Source organism: Pundamilia nyererei, unplaced genomic scaffold (genome assembly GCF_000239375.1).
Source record: "Pundamilia nyererei isolate P.nyererei 1_Seehausen unplaced genomic scaffold, PunNye1.0 scaffold00348, whole genome shotgun sequence".
Classification (NCBI taxonomy): domain Eukaryota; kingdom Metazoa; phylum Chordata; class Actinopteri; order Cichliformes; family Cichlidae; genus Pundamilia; species Pundamilia nyererei.
Genome location: NW_005187749.1, coordinates 309227 through 324403, shown reverse-complemented (window position 1 = coordinate 324403; position 15177 = coordinate 309227). Strand labels below are relative to the sequence as shown.

Here is a 15177-nt window from a genome sequence, read left to right as displayed (position 1 = left end):
TGTGTGTGTGTGTGTGTGTGTGTGTGTGTGTGTGTGTGTGTGTGTGTGTGTGTGTGTGTGTGTGTGTGTGTGTGTGAGAGAGACCACTATGCTGGCCCCCATCTTTTGAGATAAGTGAATGACTTTTACATATCTGATAAATCTGACTGCGAATGAAAGAGATGGCGAGCATTTGTGTGAGTCTGCCTGCGGTGTGTGTCTCTGCTTGTGTGTCCAGTCAATTAACCCTGTCTTCAGAGATTCCCCTTCCCTCCTCCCCGCTCATCACTTCCCCACCCTAGAGGCAGTTTCACAGCACCACCACACTTTTCACCGTGCAGTGACTTGCTGTTGCCGTGGCAACAGACTCTTATTTTCCTTTTTTGCCTCAGCGACCACGGAATTAAATGCCACTTTGTCTGGGTGGCGGTGGACCCTCTGCTAACAAATACAAACACACACACAAAGTCAGAAGCACACGTGCCCCTGACTCATGTATGTACTGACAAACCCGTCTGTTTACCACACAGTTAAAGACTGAAATTCACTTGGTGTGAGTTTCTACACACTGGCCACACTCCAGTTTAACACATTTGAACTTGCTCTGCTTCCCACTTCACATCACTGTGAGTAAGACAAATTATCGGCTTAAGGAAACCAGCACCTTCTCCACTCTGGAGTACTGGAGTTTCACAGCTGCTTCTTTATCTTCTTTCTGACACACAAACAGAAGTATTTCTGAAGTATTTGTTGTGCATACATTTTTTGCAAATCCTTACTAAAACAGTATGACAATGTAGTTTGAAAATATATGAAGGATGTTTCTCCTGTTTCGTCTTTCCCTTTTCATGTGTCCGCTGTTATAAATGCCCATACCAATAGATGGCAAACAGATAAAATCAAATAATATATTGACCTGGCCATTGGAGCTTATTGGCTCTGATAAAAAAAATATAGAAACAAACTAGAACGCTAGTTTTACGTAAACCCTGCCCCTTTTATAGATCAGACAAGTCGACATCATGTACAAAAAACTGCCATGTGTAATCTCCATGATCTTAAATGGCTGTAGTACTAACAGGTAGAAACTATTCAAAAAGGAGGAAAATGTGATAAGTTTTTCTTAAATAATTTTAAAACACTTTCAAACTCATTTGTGCAGTGGCCTGGCTTCATTATTAAAATGAAAATAAAGAAAATATGCATAATAATATCAAATAAATAAGAAAATGAAATCTGTAAAAATTGTTAGAGGTTGGGATGAACATTACAGCATTGTCTGCTCAGAGCTGAATACTATATTTGTACTTGTTTCCATTAGGAATCTGAATTTGCACAGTCACAATTAGAAAAGATGAAAAGATTTCATATTAAACGAGAACATGTCCTATAAGGGGCGAATGTAAGTAGCTGTAAGAGAGGAGGGAAAAAGCTTGTGGCAGACACTTCCTGTATCTGTTTATGTGCCTTTTGATTTCTCTGCTACCTGTTTTTGGCCAGAAGGATCCGACTGCATAGCTGACATTTCCTCAACAATTGATCCCCCCCTCCACTTTTTGGTTTGTCTATTTTATTTTAAACCAAAACACCTTTTCCATCTCCCCTGCAGTGAAGCACCAGTCCTACCGGCTTATCTCTCCAAACTGAGGCTTTGTCTTTTGGCAAGACTCCACTGGAAGAAGACACATTTGCCCTTTAATACCCTGCGTATCATTTTCAGGAAAAAAAGGGGAAAATGTTACTGAAACCTTTGAAACTGTGACGTAACTAATAACCATAATAAACCTAAAAAAAACCCTGACATTTAAACCCAATTATAACTAAAAGCACATTAAGACTAATGTGAAATGTCAGTTTCTCAAGAGCTTGTTATTCCCCGTTTTTAGCAATTTTCAGTTACGATTGATCACATACTATCTTTCCATCCTTCTGTGTGTCATCTTTCACTTCCCTCTCCCACTGAAGAATCTGAAGTTTCAGACAGAAACTGGAAGGGTGAGTGCACATGTGAACTTTTAGGATGAAAAGGAAGACAGAGAGAAATGCAGCAAGCGTTTGCTGCAGGCATTTCACTGCTATCTCTGTTGGGTGCCACTCACTGTGTCGCTCCTCCACTACATCACCATCTACTGATCCTTTGCACTGTTTTCCTCAATGACTGTGCAATGCTTTAAGAATAAATGCTGGCTGTGTTTTGTTAGAAAACATTTTTGCCAAAGTAAAAGGTTTGTTAATATACCTTCAGGAGTGGCATTATTATTATGATGATGATGCTGAGGCATGAGAACATATTTTAATTACTGGCATTGTGTTAGCCAATAACTCATAAGAATTCTTATGAATGAGCCATGACAAAATCTTAAAGCTATTATAAAGTGATCGAACGAGCCAACAGTAAAGAATTGTGTAATTAACACATTACGAATGGATATATTTACTCTTCACAGCAGAATGTGGCCATTAACACAACAAGGACTTTTCAGTAATTACTTTTCTGTTAAATAAAATGCCACACACTCACTCTTGGCCTCTGTAAGACCCTTTTCTCAAAAACATAATTACTCTTATTAGCTTGATCGTACTTGACAAAGCGGTTTCCTGGATTCACCCCCTGCTCATTTCTCAAGCAGCTCTATTCATGCTGTGAATATTTTCACCACCTCCACTTAATGGCATCTATTCCAACTCAGTTGGAATGAAGAGCAGTGGATGATTCAGCAGACCAGTTAAGACTAGTGACATCAGCCTGTCTGACTTGTGTGAGTGGTGCCATCAAGTGGTTGGGATGAGGAATGGAAAATCACTGCCTCTACCTACTGCAGGAGTAGGCAACTCCAGGCCTCGAGAGCCGGTGTCCTGCAGGTTTTAGATCTCACCCAGGGTGATTAGTTCGTTACCAGGCCTCTGGAGAACTTCAAGACATGTTGAGGAGGTCATTTAGCAATTTGAATCAGCTGTGTTGGATCAAGGACACATCTAAGACCTGCAGGACACCAGCCCTTGAGGCCTGGGGTTGCCTACCCCTGACCCCATAGTCAAACTCTGTAAACACACTCTTTACCTCTATCGTTGCCACTGGCATACTGAAGAGGCTTGCTCTTGTCAATGCTGTTGAAGCTCTGGCTCCGACGGTTGAGGTTGGATGAGCCTGGGCTCCTGGAGGCCCCGCTGCCCGCAGCAGGTACTCTGGAGGGCCCTGGTAACCTGCAGGAGAGGTAGAACAATGATAAGTAACATGACTGCACATTAACTCCAACCCAAAAAAGTCAAAGAAAGGTGGTTTATTTATAACAGGGGATACTTTAAAATCAACAGTCCTTTGTCAGTAATAACTTTCATCCAGTCATTCTGGAGTTCAAATGTGCAAAAGTCACCCTTCTTGTTTCAGGGAACAGCAGAATTACAGAATAACACCAAGGTACTAAAATGACCACCCCTTCCAGAACATCAAGCTCAAGCACGGCTTAACTAACTGATGACATCTCACATTAGCTTCACCTAAAGCACACGGAGATTTGGTGTCCCGTCACTTCCACTGAAAGCGCCTATAAAGTATGCACTGTTACCTTTAACTGTTAGGCCTCGACTAGACACAATAACAGATGAGATACACATTGAGATTTAGAAATCTACAAATATTGGTATATTTTCTCACAAATAACCAGCCCTGGATTCAGTATGTGTCAGTGTGTAAGATGAAGAGAGATCAGAAGTCTTTGTTTCATCTTGCGCTAAGGAGGGAGGATAAAAGAAAAACTGTGTGTTCAGGTGCACGTGTGCTGAGAGTCTGTGTCATGACGGGCTGATTGAAAGCTCAGAGCTGATCAGAGCTACTGTAAAGCCACGCGTGATATAAATATTTCCTTCCCTTCAAACGATCATAAAAAGCAACTACAGTCACATCTACCAGGGGGGTTTGTGTTTTCAGTCAGTCTACTTTTGAAACACACTTTTGCATCATTTCTTTCTGTTGACACAGTCAAAGCTGCCAGTGTCAAATGGTGATTTGCCATGCTGCAGCTGGAGGAGTTTCACAACTACCAGAAGCGTGTTAAAAAGAAGAATCTCATCAAAAACCTGTTGTACAGTAACGTTATACTGCATTTTTTATGTGGTGTGCCAGATGCATTCATACATCTGTTTGTTAGCACGTTTCTTCAAAAACACATTTAGCAGCTGGTTCAAAGATTTTGACAACCTGGATCTATTTCTGCTGTAACTCAACATGATTTTTCCTTTTTTGGTGCCTTGGTTTCTCCCACAGATGCTTTACACTGTTTTCATGTTGAAACAATATCAAAATGCAGGTTTGAAAAAGGACAGAGATAGCTCAAAACCTTAAAAAACGTTTATGGAACTTTGAAAAAAACAACTTCTGGTGAAATAGAAAATGTATAAGTCAAGATCTTCTCAGAGAGAGAGAGAAAACGCTGGACTGTAACAACTTGATGTCTCTGCATGAACTTTGCCGTGATGTCCCTTAAAGATAATTGATTTGCTATGCTGAATATGTCGCTTGTCTGTATCGCAGATGGAGCCGAGATGTCGGAGGGAAACGTATTTTAGGCTCTGAATTGTACAGTGGTGAAAAGCCCTCTGGGGGAAAAACATATTTCATATATTCCATTCTGTGTTTAAGGCTTTCATGAAAATAAACAAATGAAAGGACAGATTGACATCTAGCATGGATAACAAACCTCCTGACTACTAAGAAATCTCTTCCGCCACTGCTTTCGGTACTCTTCTATTTCTCTGCCACATGGGCCAACTATGATACACTTCATAGGAAACACAAAGTGCAGTTCTCTCTCACTCAATATGCTTTAGTTGAGAAAAAACATTATTTTGATTTTAAACACTGAATTTCAGTGTTCGGAGCATCAGTTAACTGCAAAGCAATTCACCACCAACAAAAAACAATCAGTGACCAAATCAATACGAGTAGAGTTTGATCAAGGAACAACAAAGTTTTCTCAGTCCTTTATTTCCCTAAAGTATCACTCTAAGACTTTAAAATGAGGGTGAGTAACAGAGCCAAATTAAAAGCTGCTGACTGCCCTCCTGACACGCGTGAGTCTACAACAACTGAGGACAAGCTCACACTGACAGTCCAAAACACTAAGCGGGTAAAATACGCGTCCCATCTCGTGTCACACGATGCTATTGTTTTAATTCTGACTGACACAGGTATGAAGGTTTTATGCACAAATTTATCTTGGAATTATAAGACAGAAAATCTCATCTAGGGGATTTATTTACTCATCTGCATCTGAACTTCAAGTTTAACTCTGGAAAATGTGTGAATCGCTGACAAATCTAAAATATTTTCACACATTATGCAAAAGACTGGCTCCCACCAAGTCTTTTTTTCACTGCACAGGATCAATTTCCTTTATGTCTGAAAACATGCCATGGCATCGATGCAGAAATTCGCCGTATCAACCAAATCGCCTGGATGAAGGTCTTATTAAAAAAATAGCTGCTGAAAAAACTGCTTCCAGTGCATCATTAAATATCACTGGAGCAGGACTGTTTTTTATTTTCCTGGGAAGGTAGCTCAGGTAAACAAAGCAAGTTAGTTACTAACCAGGTATCTCTTCCAGTCTGTGATGCAACAAGGAACAAACAAAGCACTATATTAAAATCCAGCAATTATATTATGGCAGCAAGAAGCAAATTATTTGGATCTAACTACAAAAATTCAAGGCAACTTGGGTGTCTCCCTCAGAAAATGGAACAAGGCGCAGCAGGAAGTCAGAACAAAACCTGCCAAATATGTCAGCCCCATGTGCTGAGCAATGAAAAGATGGTTTTACACAGACAAAAATAAAATATGCTCCTGTGCACAAAACTTCATCAAGAGGAACAAATGTGTCCCTTACTTGCACTTCCCTTCTTTGAATTACTATATGATTTTGCATCCCACTGTTCATTTGTAGCAGACTAGCTGACTGTTAAGAGATGCTGATCCAGGCCTGAGCGCAACACTGGTGCTTTACCCGAGAGGCCTCGGTGAGCTGCAGCAGGAGGTGGTTCTCGGGTCAGAGCTGAGTCTGCCATTCACAGAACAAAAACAGATGGAGATGTATAGTAGCATGCACATAATGCAGAACATTGCACCCAGAAATGCATACAAAGGCAGACTAGCGTTAATAGTATATATCTGCTTTAATACATTCAGTCTGCAAGAGAGGAACAGACGAGATTGATAGACAAAGACAAAAGAATGAACAGATCTAAAAGGAACAAAAATATGAAATGGGAGGGGGGGATGAAAGTGCACACAAACAGGGGTGCACATCAGAAAAGGAAGGCGCTGTAGCTGCAAACCCCGACAAGAGAAAATGAGAGATAAACAGTAGGAAATGAGATGGAGATTGAGGCAATTCAGATGGTAATCAGAAGTAGTTCCTTTTATCATAAGATTCTTTCATCTTCCAAAATACATGTTTGATAATACATCGGCAAAATGGAAGAGAGAAAATGTGATGCAATTCCTCGACAGGGAATTTGTTTTAGACTGGACAGATCTGAGGTGAGCTAGGGAGGTGGGTGAAATCCTCGCAGAGCAAAGAGAGTTCTCTGCCCTTCACAATGTTGTGCCATTGAGTCTGTGTATTCAAAACAGCCCTTTCCTTATCTCATGACTAGTTCTTATAACATCTGTTATAACCCTGTATTTGCAAGAGTGTAAGACATCTGCTCTGACACATCTGGCCCCCACATGGCCACTCAATGCCACATCAGGCTTATTAAAATGGTAGAAAGATACCGCAAGTAGGCGGGTGGCCAGCAAACTGCCAAACATCACTCCCTGCTGCTAAGATGAAGGCCACACCGTACCGACATTTAATACGCAACATCTAATGTACACTCTATTTGAAATCATGGCAGCTAAACTAATAAAACATGTTGATGGTTTTATAACTTTCAGTGTGTTGTTCAGCTGCTCTGATATGTCAAATGAAAGCAGAATAACTCAAATACCTAAATTGTCAAGACTGTGCTAACATGAGCTGAGCAAACAAACAGGAGATGGACTTATGGCTGAGTAAACAGAATAAAACAGTCCAAACGCAATGAGACAAAGGCAACTCAACTCAAGGTCCACTTGAGATATAAAATAAATTAACTTTTGCAATATTTCTGAGTTGAATAAAGTGTCACCATCATTCAACATCACATATTCTACTGAAATTAAAACTGTACTTACATTCCTACCCATCAATGGAACTTAAAGCTGTACATAATCCTCATAACAGTGGAAATTAACGCTATATTTTCAGATCATGAACCCAATGGAAAAATAAGAATGGACAGAGAACAAAAAAGAATCAAAAACCGACCCCTTGGAAACGCCGTGTGAGAAAGAGGTGAAGGACAAGAATTGTGTGTCTACCAAGATGTACAACTGGAGTTAAGGGCACAAAACATAAAACAGATAAAGTGTTGTGTTGTCTGACAGTACACAGAAGTTAGTTAGCATCCATAAGTCCTGAGTAGTGATGTGTCGATTGCGAACGAAATGGCTCTTAGTGAGCCGAACCGAAAAAGCCGGTTCTCTAAAAAGAGCCGGAAATCCCATCACTAGTCCTGAGTGGTGAGCCACAAAAAAATAAAGCACCTAGCCCATGGTAGTGTCAGGTATTAGCGCAGTTTATTCAGGAAGTAAATCTCTTTTGTTGTAATTCAGGTCAGATGTCCACATCAAAGGGAACTAGATTAAAAATCCACAACCCATTATGTGAAACATATGAATAGCTATTTGTTGACACCACTTATTATGCACAGCAAGTCAAAACATAACCTGCGCTTATGTTTCGTTTATTGTTCCAACATCAGAGAAGGCAGATTATAGCAAAGAGCTCAACACTGTCTAGCTGATATACAAAATACAAAAATATTTAGCACAGTTTCCACCACTGACAAAAGGGAAACAAAGAGCCTGAATGTGACTGTGTCAAGTGAAAAGGCCAGGTGTAAACTGGATAGGTCCTTGAGTGCTAGCTAACAAGCAAGCACCTCAGACATTCTGAGGTAGTAAGAAGCACACTAAAGCTCCTAGTACCTTGAGGGAAACATTCCTCACCACATTCAGCACAGTGCAGCATGAAAGACACACAACAATTTATTTCTATTTTAGAATTGCTAAAACTTTCTTGCTTCGGGGATAACAGAGGAGGCAACTCGTGGTGATTAAAAATAACTTCTCAGAAGGCAAGAAAGTAATTAACTGTGGTAATCAGCCTTGAATGGAAATCAGATGGCAAGAGAAGAGTGCCTGCACTGTCACCGCTCACTAATATAAGTGATTTGTTTGTGTGCGCGTGCATATGTGTATCTTCATCTGTTTGTGGGGAATTAAAGAGCTATTTCTGCAGAGCGGCAGCAGCAGTGATGTGAGAGGGCAGATTATCACCCATAGGGCTGGAACTGCTGGGTGCAGCATTTTTGCCATTGCTCAGTGGTGGCTGGAGAGGAATTATTTGCCAACGTGCTGGTTCCCACTGCTTCTGAGTTGGAACAAATGCTGCAAGCATCAGACAGCTGAAGGAGGCTGTGCACATGCAGCACGTGTGACTACATTTTAAAGGATATTTCTTGCATGTATGTGAAAAATCCCTTTTATCTTTGTTGTTCTGGTCTGCCCATATCTGGGAATGAATTTCTCACCCTTGATGCTCATGTTTAGAGCTGTTATAAGTTTACCAGCTCACACAGGACACAGGTTCCCTGCCTAGCAGCTATATCAAAGTGCTTTGCAACACTGTAGTTATTTATTCAGCATCTTTGTCAAGATGTTTAAAAGTGCTAAGGGACACAATACGCAAAAAACATTTCTTAGGCAGCACAGGCTCCCAGAGGTAAGCACCGTCTGCTCCGAAGCATCAGGTTCTGTGCACTGGTATAACTGAATCCTCCACTTAAACAGTAATCTCACTGAGACTGAGATTGTGAGATTGTCAACAGGAGGTAGCATCCAGTTTTACTCATATTTATTTAGAAACAAATTCCTAGCAAGCATCTTTACAGAAATACTGTATCCATGTAGTGAGTACACACCTTTTGTGATGGACTCATAATGTTTAAGGAGTCTGTATTTCATGTGGGAACATAATGGCACAAGCACACGAACATTTAGCACATCACATTCTGCTCTTCACTGTCACACATTCATTCAAACTACCATAAAGCTACTGCAGCTACATCCTGAGAACCCAAGAACAAAACACAAAATTCTTATAAGGTGTTCTGCCTGTTGACCTCTGACCTGACTGTGGAGAGAGCAGCTCTTCAAAGCCCTCCCTGAAAAAAAACTAAATTGCACATATTAATTAGCTTAACAAATAAAATAAAGACATTTAAAGATCTATTTTTCCATAATTACCTGGTGTTTTTCTTCTGTGGTGAACCTATTCCACTGTGGCCTGGAGGACTTGCATATCGTGCTGTGAGACTGAGGAAAAAGCAGAGAAGATGGGCAACACTGTTAACACAGTCAGATAAGAAACAAGACCAGTGACTTGCTGGAATTTTCTTAATCCATGTCTTAATGTAATAACGTGTGAGAGGGGAGCCATTCAGATGTAAGCATAGGAGGGGGAGAGAGATGGACCAAGGGAAAGAAGATAAGAAGCATGTGGTAAATACTGTAGCATGCCAGTGCACATTTCTTTGATTTTTCACATGATGGCTCACACATGTTTGTTACCACACACTTATGACTAGGCCAATAACATCTCCTAATCCATTTATAGGGCTGTTCACACACACACACACACACACACACACACACACACACACACACACACACACACACACCAACTTTCACAAACAATTTTCTGAAGGCATGGTTTGAAGAAACACACAAGACAGAGGCAAAGGAAATACCCACAGCACCAGTCACAGTTAGTCATTGGCAGAGATGGGAATGACTGTTACAGGAAGGAAACTCTATTCATGTTTGACATGTTTGTAATTAAGCAACTTGTAGAATGTATTTTCAATAAAGATGTGCTTTTACTGACCATTTGTATATCTGGTAAAGTCCTTCTCAATTACCATGGTAATCTGACCTGCTTTTAAATGTTAGCCCCTACGTCATTTGTTTGTTTTTTAGTGAGAAAATAGACTTAAAACAATGGAAACATTAGCTACCTACTCCTTAGCTACCAAGATGTTAACATACTAGTGTACTAAACAATAATCTGATGATTAAATGATGTTAAATAAAAGCATATAAAATAGATAAAATTACAAAAATGAAAGATAAAAAATAAACATCAAATGTTCAATTAGGCATATGTGATGGCAGAATCACGTTACTAGCTAATGACAATAAAACAAACAAAAATGACAAAACTTTCAATGACCACTTTCAATTGTGGATTCTAACCAAATCAATGCTTTGCTAGCAGCTGCTAGCCCTTTGTAAGGAAGACACATTTAACTGCTACATATTAGACAAATTTAAGCTAGTTCCCAGAAGAAACCCTTTGAACTAAGATTACCTTTCACAGGCTGAACACAGGTGGAAACCTGAGCTTTCCAATCATTGTTTTGATGAGTGAGAACAAGATGAAGTTCAGTAGTAAAACCTTGAATCTGTCCTCTACTCAGAGTTTGCAGAGCTGCTTCGGCTGAAGGACAGAGGAAGCAGCGAACACCAGCAGTCTGTTTAAAGCTCCTTCTTTTCTGACAAATGAGAACAACTCCTTCTCTGTTTTGTGTTTGTGGGCTGCTGGTTTGGCACTGGTGACTGAAAGTGGACAAGACGGACAATAAACTACCTATACTGGGTCATTGAATGAGGCACAGCAACTATCTTCTGTAAGTTCGCACCACTCAGCTATTCATAAAACTGATTATGAAAAAGTGCTAACAGGTTTTACATTATGATATTTCAGGCACAGGTGACACCCACCAAAAGATGATTAAAAAAGAAAAAACTGGTTTAAAGAAGAAATGACTACAAAACCTGCAGTACAATTATATACTACAGAAATGAGGATTAGGGTTCAGCAAAATCTTTAGCTGTTTCCTACTTTAACAGAATTTGGCCTAAAATGTAGAAGTACAATAATAGGCTGGTCTAGGCCTTTTTGCAGTGATTTGATTAAATGTGCTGAGTACACATACATCATTTTGTAGAATCAATGAGAGCAGAAGAATCATTTTGTTCATAAGTTAAACTATGAAGGATTAGGCCCTTTTACGGTGGTGGGAAAATTATTAACTTTTCAACTGTCCATCTTTACTACAAGTTCCATTTCTCTCTCTCATCTTTCTCCATTTACACCTCTTGCTCCAGACAATTAAATTCCTTTTAACCCACCTGTGATGAATGCAGAGCTGCAGTACATCTCTAATTGCCTTTGCAGGTTTTCATGACACCTTGTTATTCTAACAAGCTCCTGAGCAGAGAGGAGAACGCAATTATAGTGACGAGCACCTTTGCATCATGTTAATAATGAACTATGTAATAAATGACACATCAGTGAATACTCGCAACAAGACACCCACAATGTCATCTCCTAGTAGCATGTAAGTGTTCCTGTAAATATTCTAAGAGGTCTTTACTGCACAAAAAAGCCAAGGTGTGACAGTTTAGTGGAGCCTGTCACATGCTAAAGTGCTTTATCAGCATTTTGGGGGGAAAAGAAGGTGGATTCTAAATTTGTGCATTGCATTTCTTTCTAAGAAAACTTTTTGTCCTTCTGCTCTCTGTCCTTTCTCTCTTTTCACCCATACTCAGAGTAAAGGGCTGTAAAAGGCATGGATGAGGTAATATCTAAAGGCAACAGAAGCTGCAGGAGTATAACGAAAAGGAAAAATAATGCGGGAGCAGGCTATAGTTCTAGCAGTATGTGGACAGTAAAAAAAAACTAGAGTGTTGTGTTTTTTTTCCATTACAAGACCCATCCTTACCCTCACTTCCAACTATATTAAATGTAATGAAACATGAAGGCAATGGTATAGTCTCCAGCCTGGGGTGCTTATCCAACCCACAACATTCAAGATCATTCCAGTGTGGAAAAAAGAAACACCAGAACACATGAGGGCAGGATCAAGAAATGGTGATGGAATAGGGGTGGTGGAGACGAGAGGGGTGGGGGATTACAGTCTGTCACTTTTCATTGTATACAACATACATCAACGTGGCCTCTCTTTAATAGTCCGCGACACTGCAGTGCATATGCAAGCCATATTGGATACCATTGCTGTGCTATTAATTTCAGTTTCAGCTTCCTGGTAGCCACATCGCTGAGGTCAGACACAAACTAAAGCTGATGGGTTTCAGAGCCAAAACGTGAGGCATCTGTGTGCTTGAATCACTGTGATGATAGCAGGTAATAAGATGTCATCTGACCTTGACATCAGGGGATGAATTTCCAACAAAGAGCATTCAAGCTTGAGTATCTCACACAAAGCCACATACCTAATTCAGCACGTATCAACTCCACATCTACTTTACAATAATGCTAGCTAGGCAGCAGTTTCTAAGCAACATGCTGCAAGTAGTTGAGGAACTTGAATGTCACAACACCAATAAAGTAACACACCATTCAGTAAGAGGTTGAAAGCACCAGCAATGTGCAAAAATGATTTCTGACCTGCCATTTATTCCTTTACCCATTTATGGGTAAAGGAAAACCAACCACCTCTTGGTAAAAGATGAGATGCAAACAGCAAATTCATCAGCATTCCACATCTTCAGAGGCATTATGCCACATGACCAAATGTGGTGCAGAATAACATAAAAACTGCATATTTTGCCACTGGATTGGAACATTCTGCAGGACACAGTAGAAAATTAAATACTGCTATAAAATCAAGAACAAAATTTCCAACCAGGCGCATAGCACTATTGGAGCTGGAGCATGGATAATTAGCTTCAAATACATACAGTACAAAACTGGGCTTTTACAGTGTAGAATCCCATTCATTAAATAAGCTGTTGACAGACTAATGTCTTGAACACACTTCATTTCAATTTCTCACTGGCAAACATCGTGTCCGTATTAACAGCCTATAATAAAAAGCTAAACATAAAACATGTCATATAAAAGGCTAAACCAACAAACAAGAGGAACTGAACAATTTACCAGTTCATGATGCCACTGAGACTAATCCATCCTCCTCATGTCATCGTGTAATTTCCAAATATTGTCCAGTGCCTGGATGCTACCACACACACACACACACACAAGATCCAACTATACCTATGAGATGAGTCAATCTTGGTCAGGATGCTTGCTCTCCCGTATGGCAAGCGGCTCTTCCTGTCGCGAGACACAGCGGTGGGCAGACGCGAGGAGCGCCATACCAGTGGGTCAATGTGGTCGCCCCGGGACATGGCGAATTAAAGAGGGAGGGTTTGCTGTGCCCTGCCAGGCCTGGGCCCCCCTGCCTTGTAGAGCACTGAAAGACTGAAAGACTGTGGCTCCGGGCTGTCGTGCTGTGTCCTATGGGGAGTTCCCCTTAAACACATACAGAGTCACACTCATCTCATCCCCTGCCCTGGAGACACCAGCTAGGCCAGCAGGTGCTGTCTATAGAAAGCTCCCATACCACAACTACAGATGAGCAGCAGCCCAAATGAATCTCTGTGTGTGAGTGTGTATATATGTGTGTGTATCTCTGAGGAAGAGATCATTTGCAAACTTTAAAACAAAATCCATTCAGACATGTTAAATCTTCAGGGTCGACTGGAGCTTACGGGAGCTTGCAAGAATGAGAATTAAAGTAGATTTCCATGAATAGATTTAATTACATTTCCATGTTTTGAGAGTGAAAAGGAAGTGGAGCCTGCACCAGCCAGACATGAAATCTCACACAGAAGAAACTTACAATGCTTTAATATCATCTGAATTAGACATAATATAATAAGTAAATGTCTCCCTGTGCTCTGGTGGTAATTACTCAACTTCATGGAGTCTGTGTTTCTTTAATATACAGTGAAATGTTCCTGTTCATGTGTGTAATGTATTATTAAAATATAGTAGTACATGTGCTGAAACTATGAAGCTATGATACTCGACTCAGCATATTACTTTAACACAAGTCTAATTATCTGATTATCGTTGCGGTTAACAAAACCCCTAACAATGAATGAATGAATGAATGAATGAACAATTACGTTGTTGCGATATGAGAAATAAATCCTGCGTGTTGCCAATGACATACAGTAAATTATGGAAAGTGATACTCTGGGAATTTGGTTGAGAACATTAAATCACCTGTTTATGATGTTTGAGTCATGCGTTCATGACTGGCTCATTCTGACTCACACACTGACACCCAGACACACAATTCAGAACTGTGGGACCTTCTTAAAACATTGCTTTAAAAACCAGCAACAGCTCATGAGATTTCAATTGATGACAGGTCAAATTATGTTGCATCTCTACACTGTTCTTAACACAATATTTTTCCTGATTTGAAAGCAACATTATCAATCAGTTCCTTCATTTCCATCCTTCCTTCTGACCTTTTCAGACTGTCTTCAATCAGCTATGGATGTTGTCACATTTTGATAGCTTATTTTTCACAGACAGACATGGACTGATCCTCTGACCTCTAGAGATGGACCGATCCGATATTACGCATCGGTATCGGTCCCATACTGACCTAACTTACTGGATCGGATATTGGAGAGAAATAAAAAATGTAATCGATCCATTAAATATCAAAAAAGCACCTCACAAAACTTGTGACATGGCGTAACTCAGCTCATAACCGTAGCACGTCGGAGCAGTATGCATCACGTGATAGAGCGGCTGTGGCCTGTGAGACCTGTCGGCGGTCTGGTTGAGCATTTGGAGCCTCAAACCGGCATTTCATCTCCGAGAAAGTTATCCCAGAGAGAAGTAAAGCAAGTGTGTAAGTCCATCTCTGAATGTTTGTAAAGCATTCCAGCATTAAGCTTAACAACCGATATATGGAGCGACTTGCCTCTTCTCTCTCCCTCCCTCTCCTTTTGCTACTTCAATCATGAAACTGATCAATGATCAGCTGATCGGCTTTTCCGTCGTGAGTCCGTCTCTCTTGTTTGTTTATCGCCCACTTGGCGCCAGAAAGAGGAAACCAGCGGCTGAACAACAGCAGCACGTTTAAGCTTGATAAGCTGTTGTTAGAATTTATTTAATATTACTTTCTACACCAGGATCCTTTTCTACGTAGCTGACGGCTGGTAAC

General features: G+C 40.4%; 1 protein-coding gene across 6 annotated transcripts in view; it reads right to left on the bottom strand.

The window, feature by feature from the left end:
- nav3 (neuron navigator 3) overlaps positions 1–15177 on the bottom strand; it is a 184254-nt gene that overhangs the window by 87809 nt on the left and 81268 nt on the right. For all 6 annotated transcript variants that reach the window (XM_005752184.1, XM_005752185.1, XM_005752186.1 and 3 more), the window contains exons 6-7: positions 9368–9436; positions 3041–3183 (exon numbers count right to left, since the gene is read on the bottom strand). In XM_005752184.1, coding sequence (XP_005752241.1) covers positions 3041–3183; positions 9368–9436 — 212 coding nt within the window. The remainder of the gene's footprint in view (positions 1–3040; positions 3184–9367; positions 9437–15177) is intronic.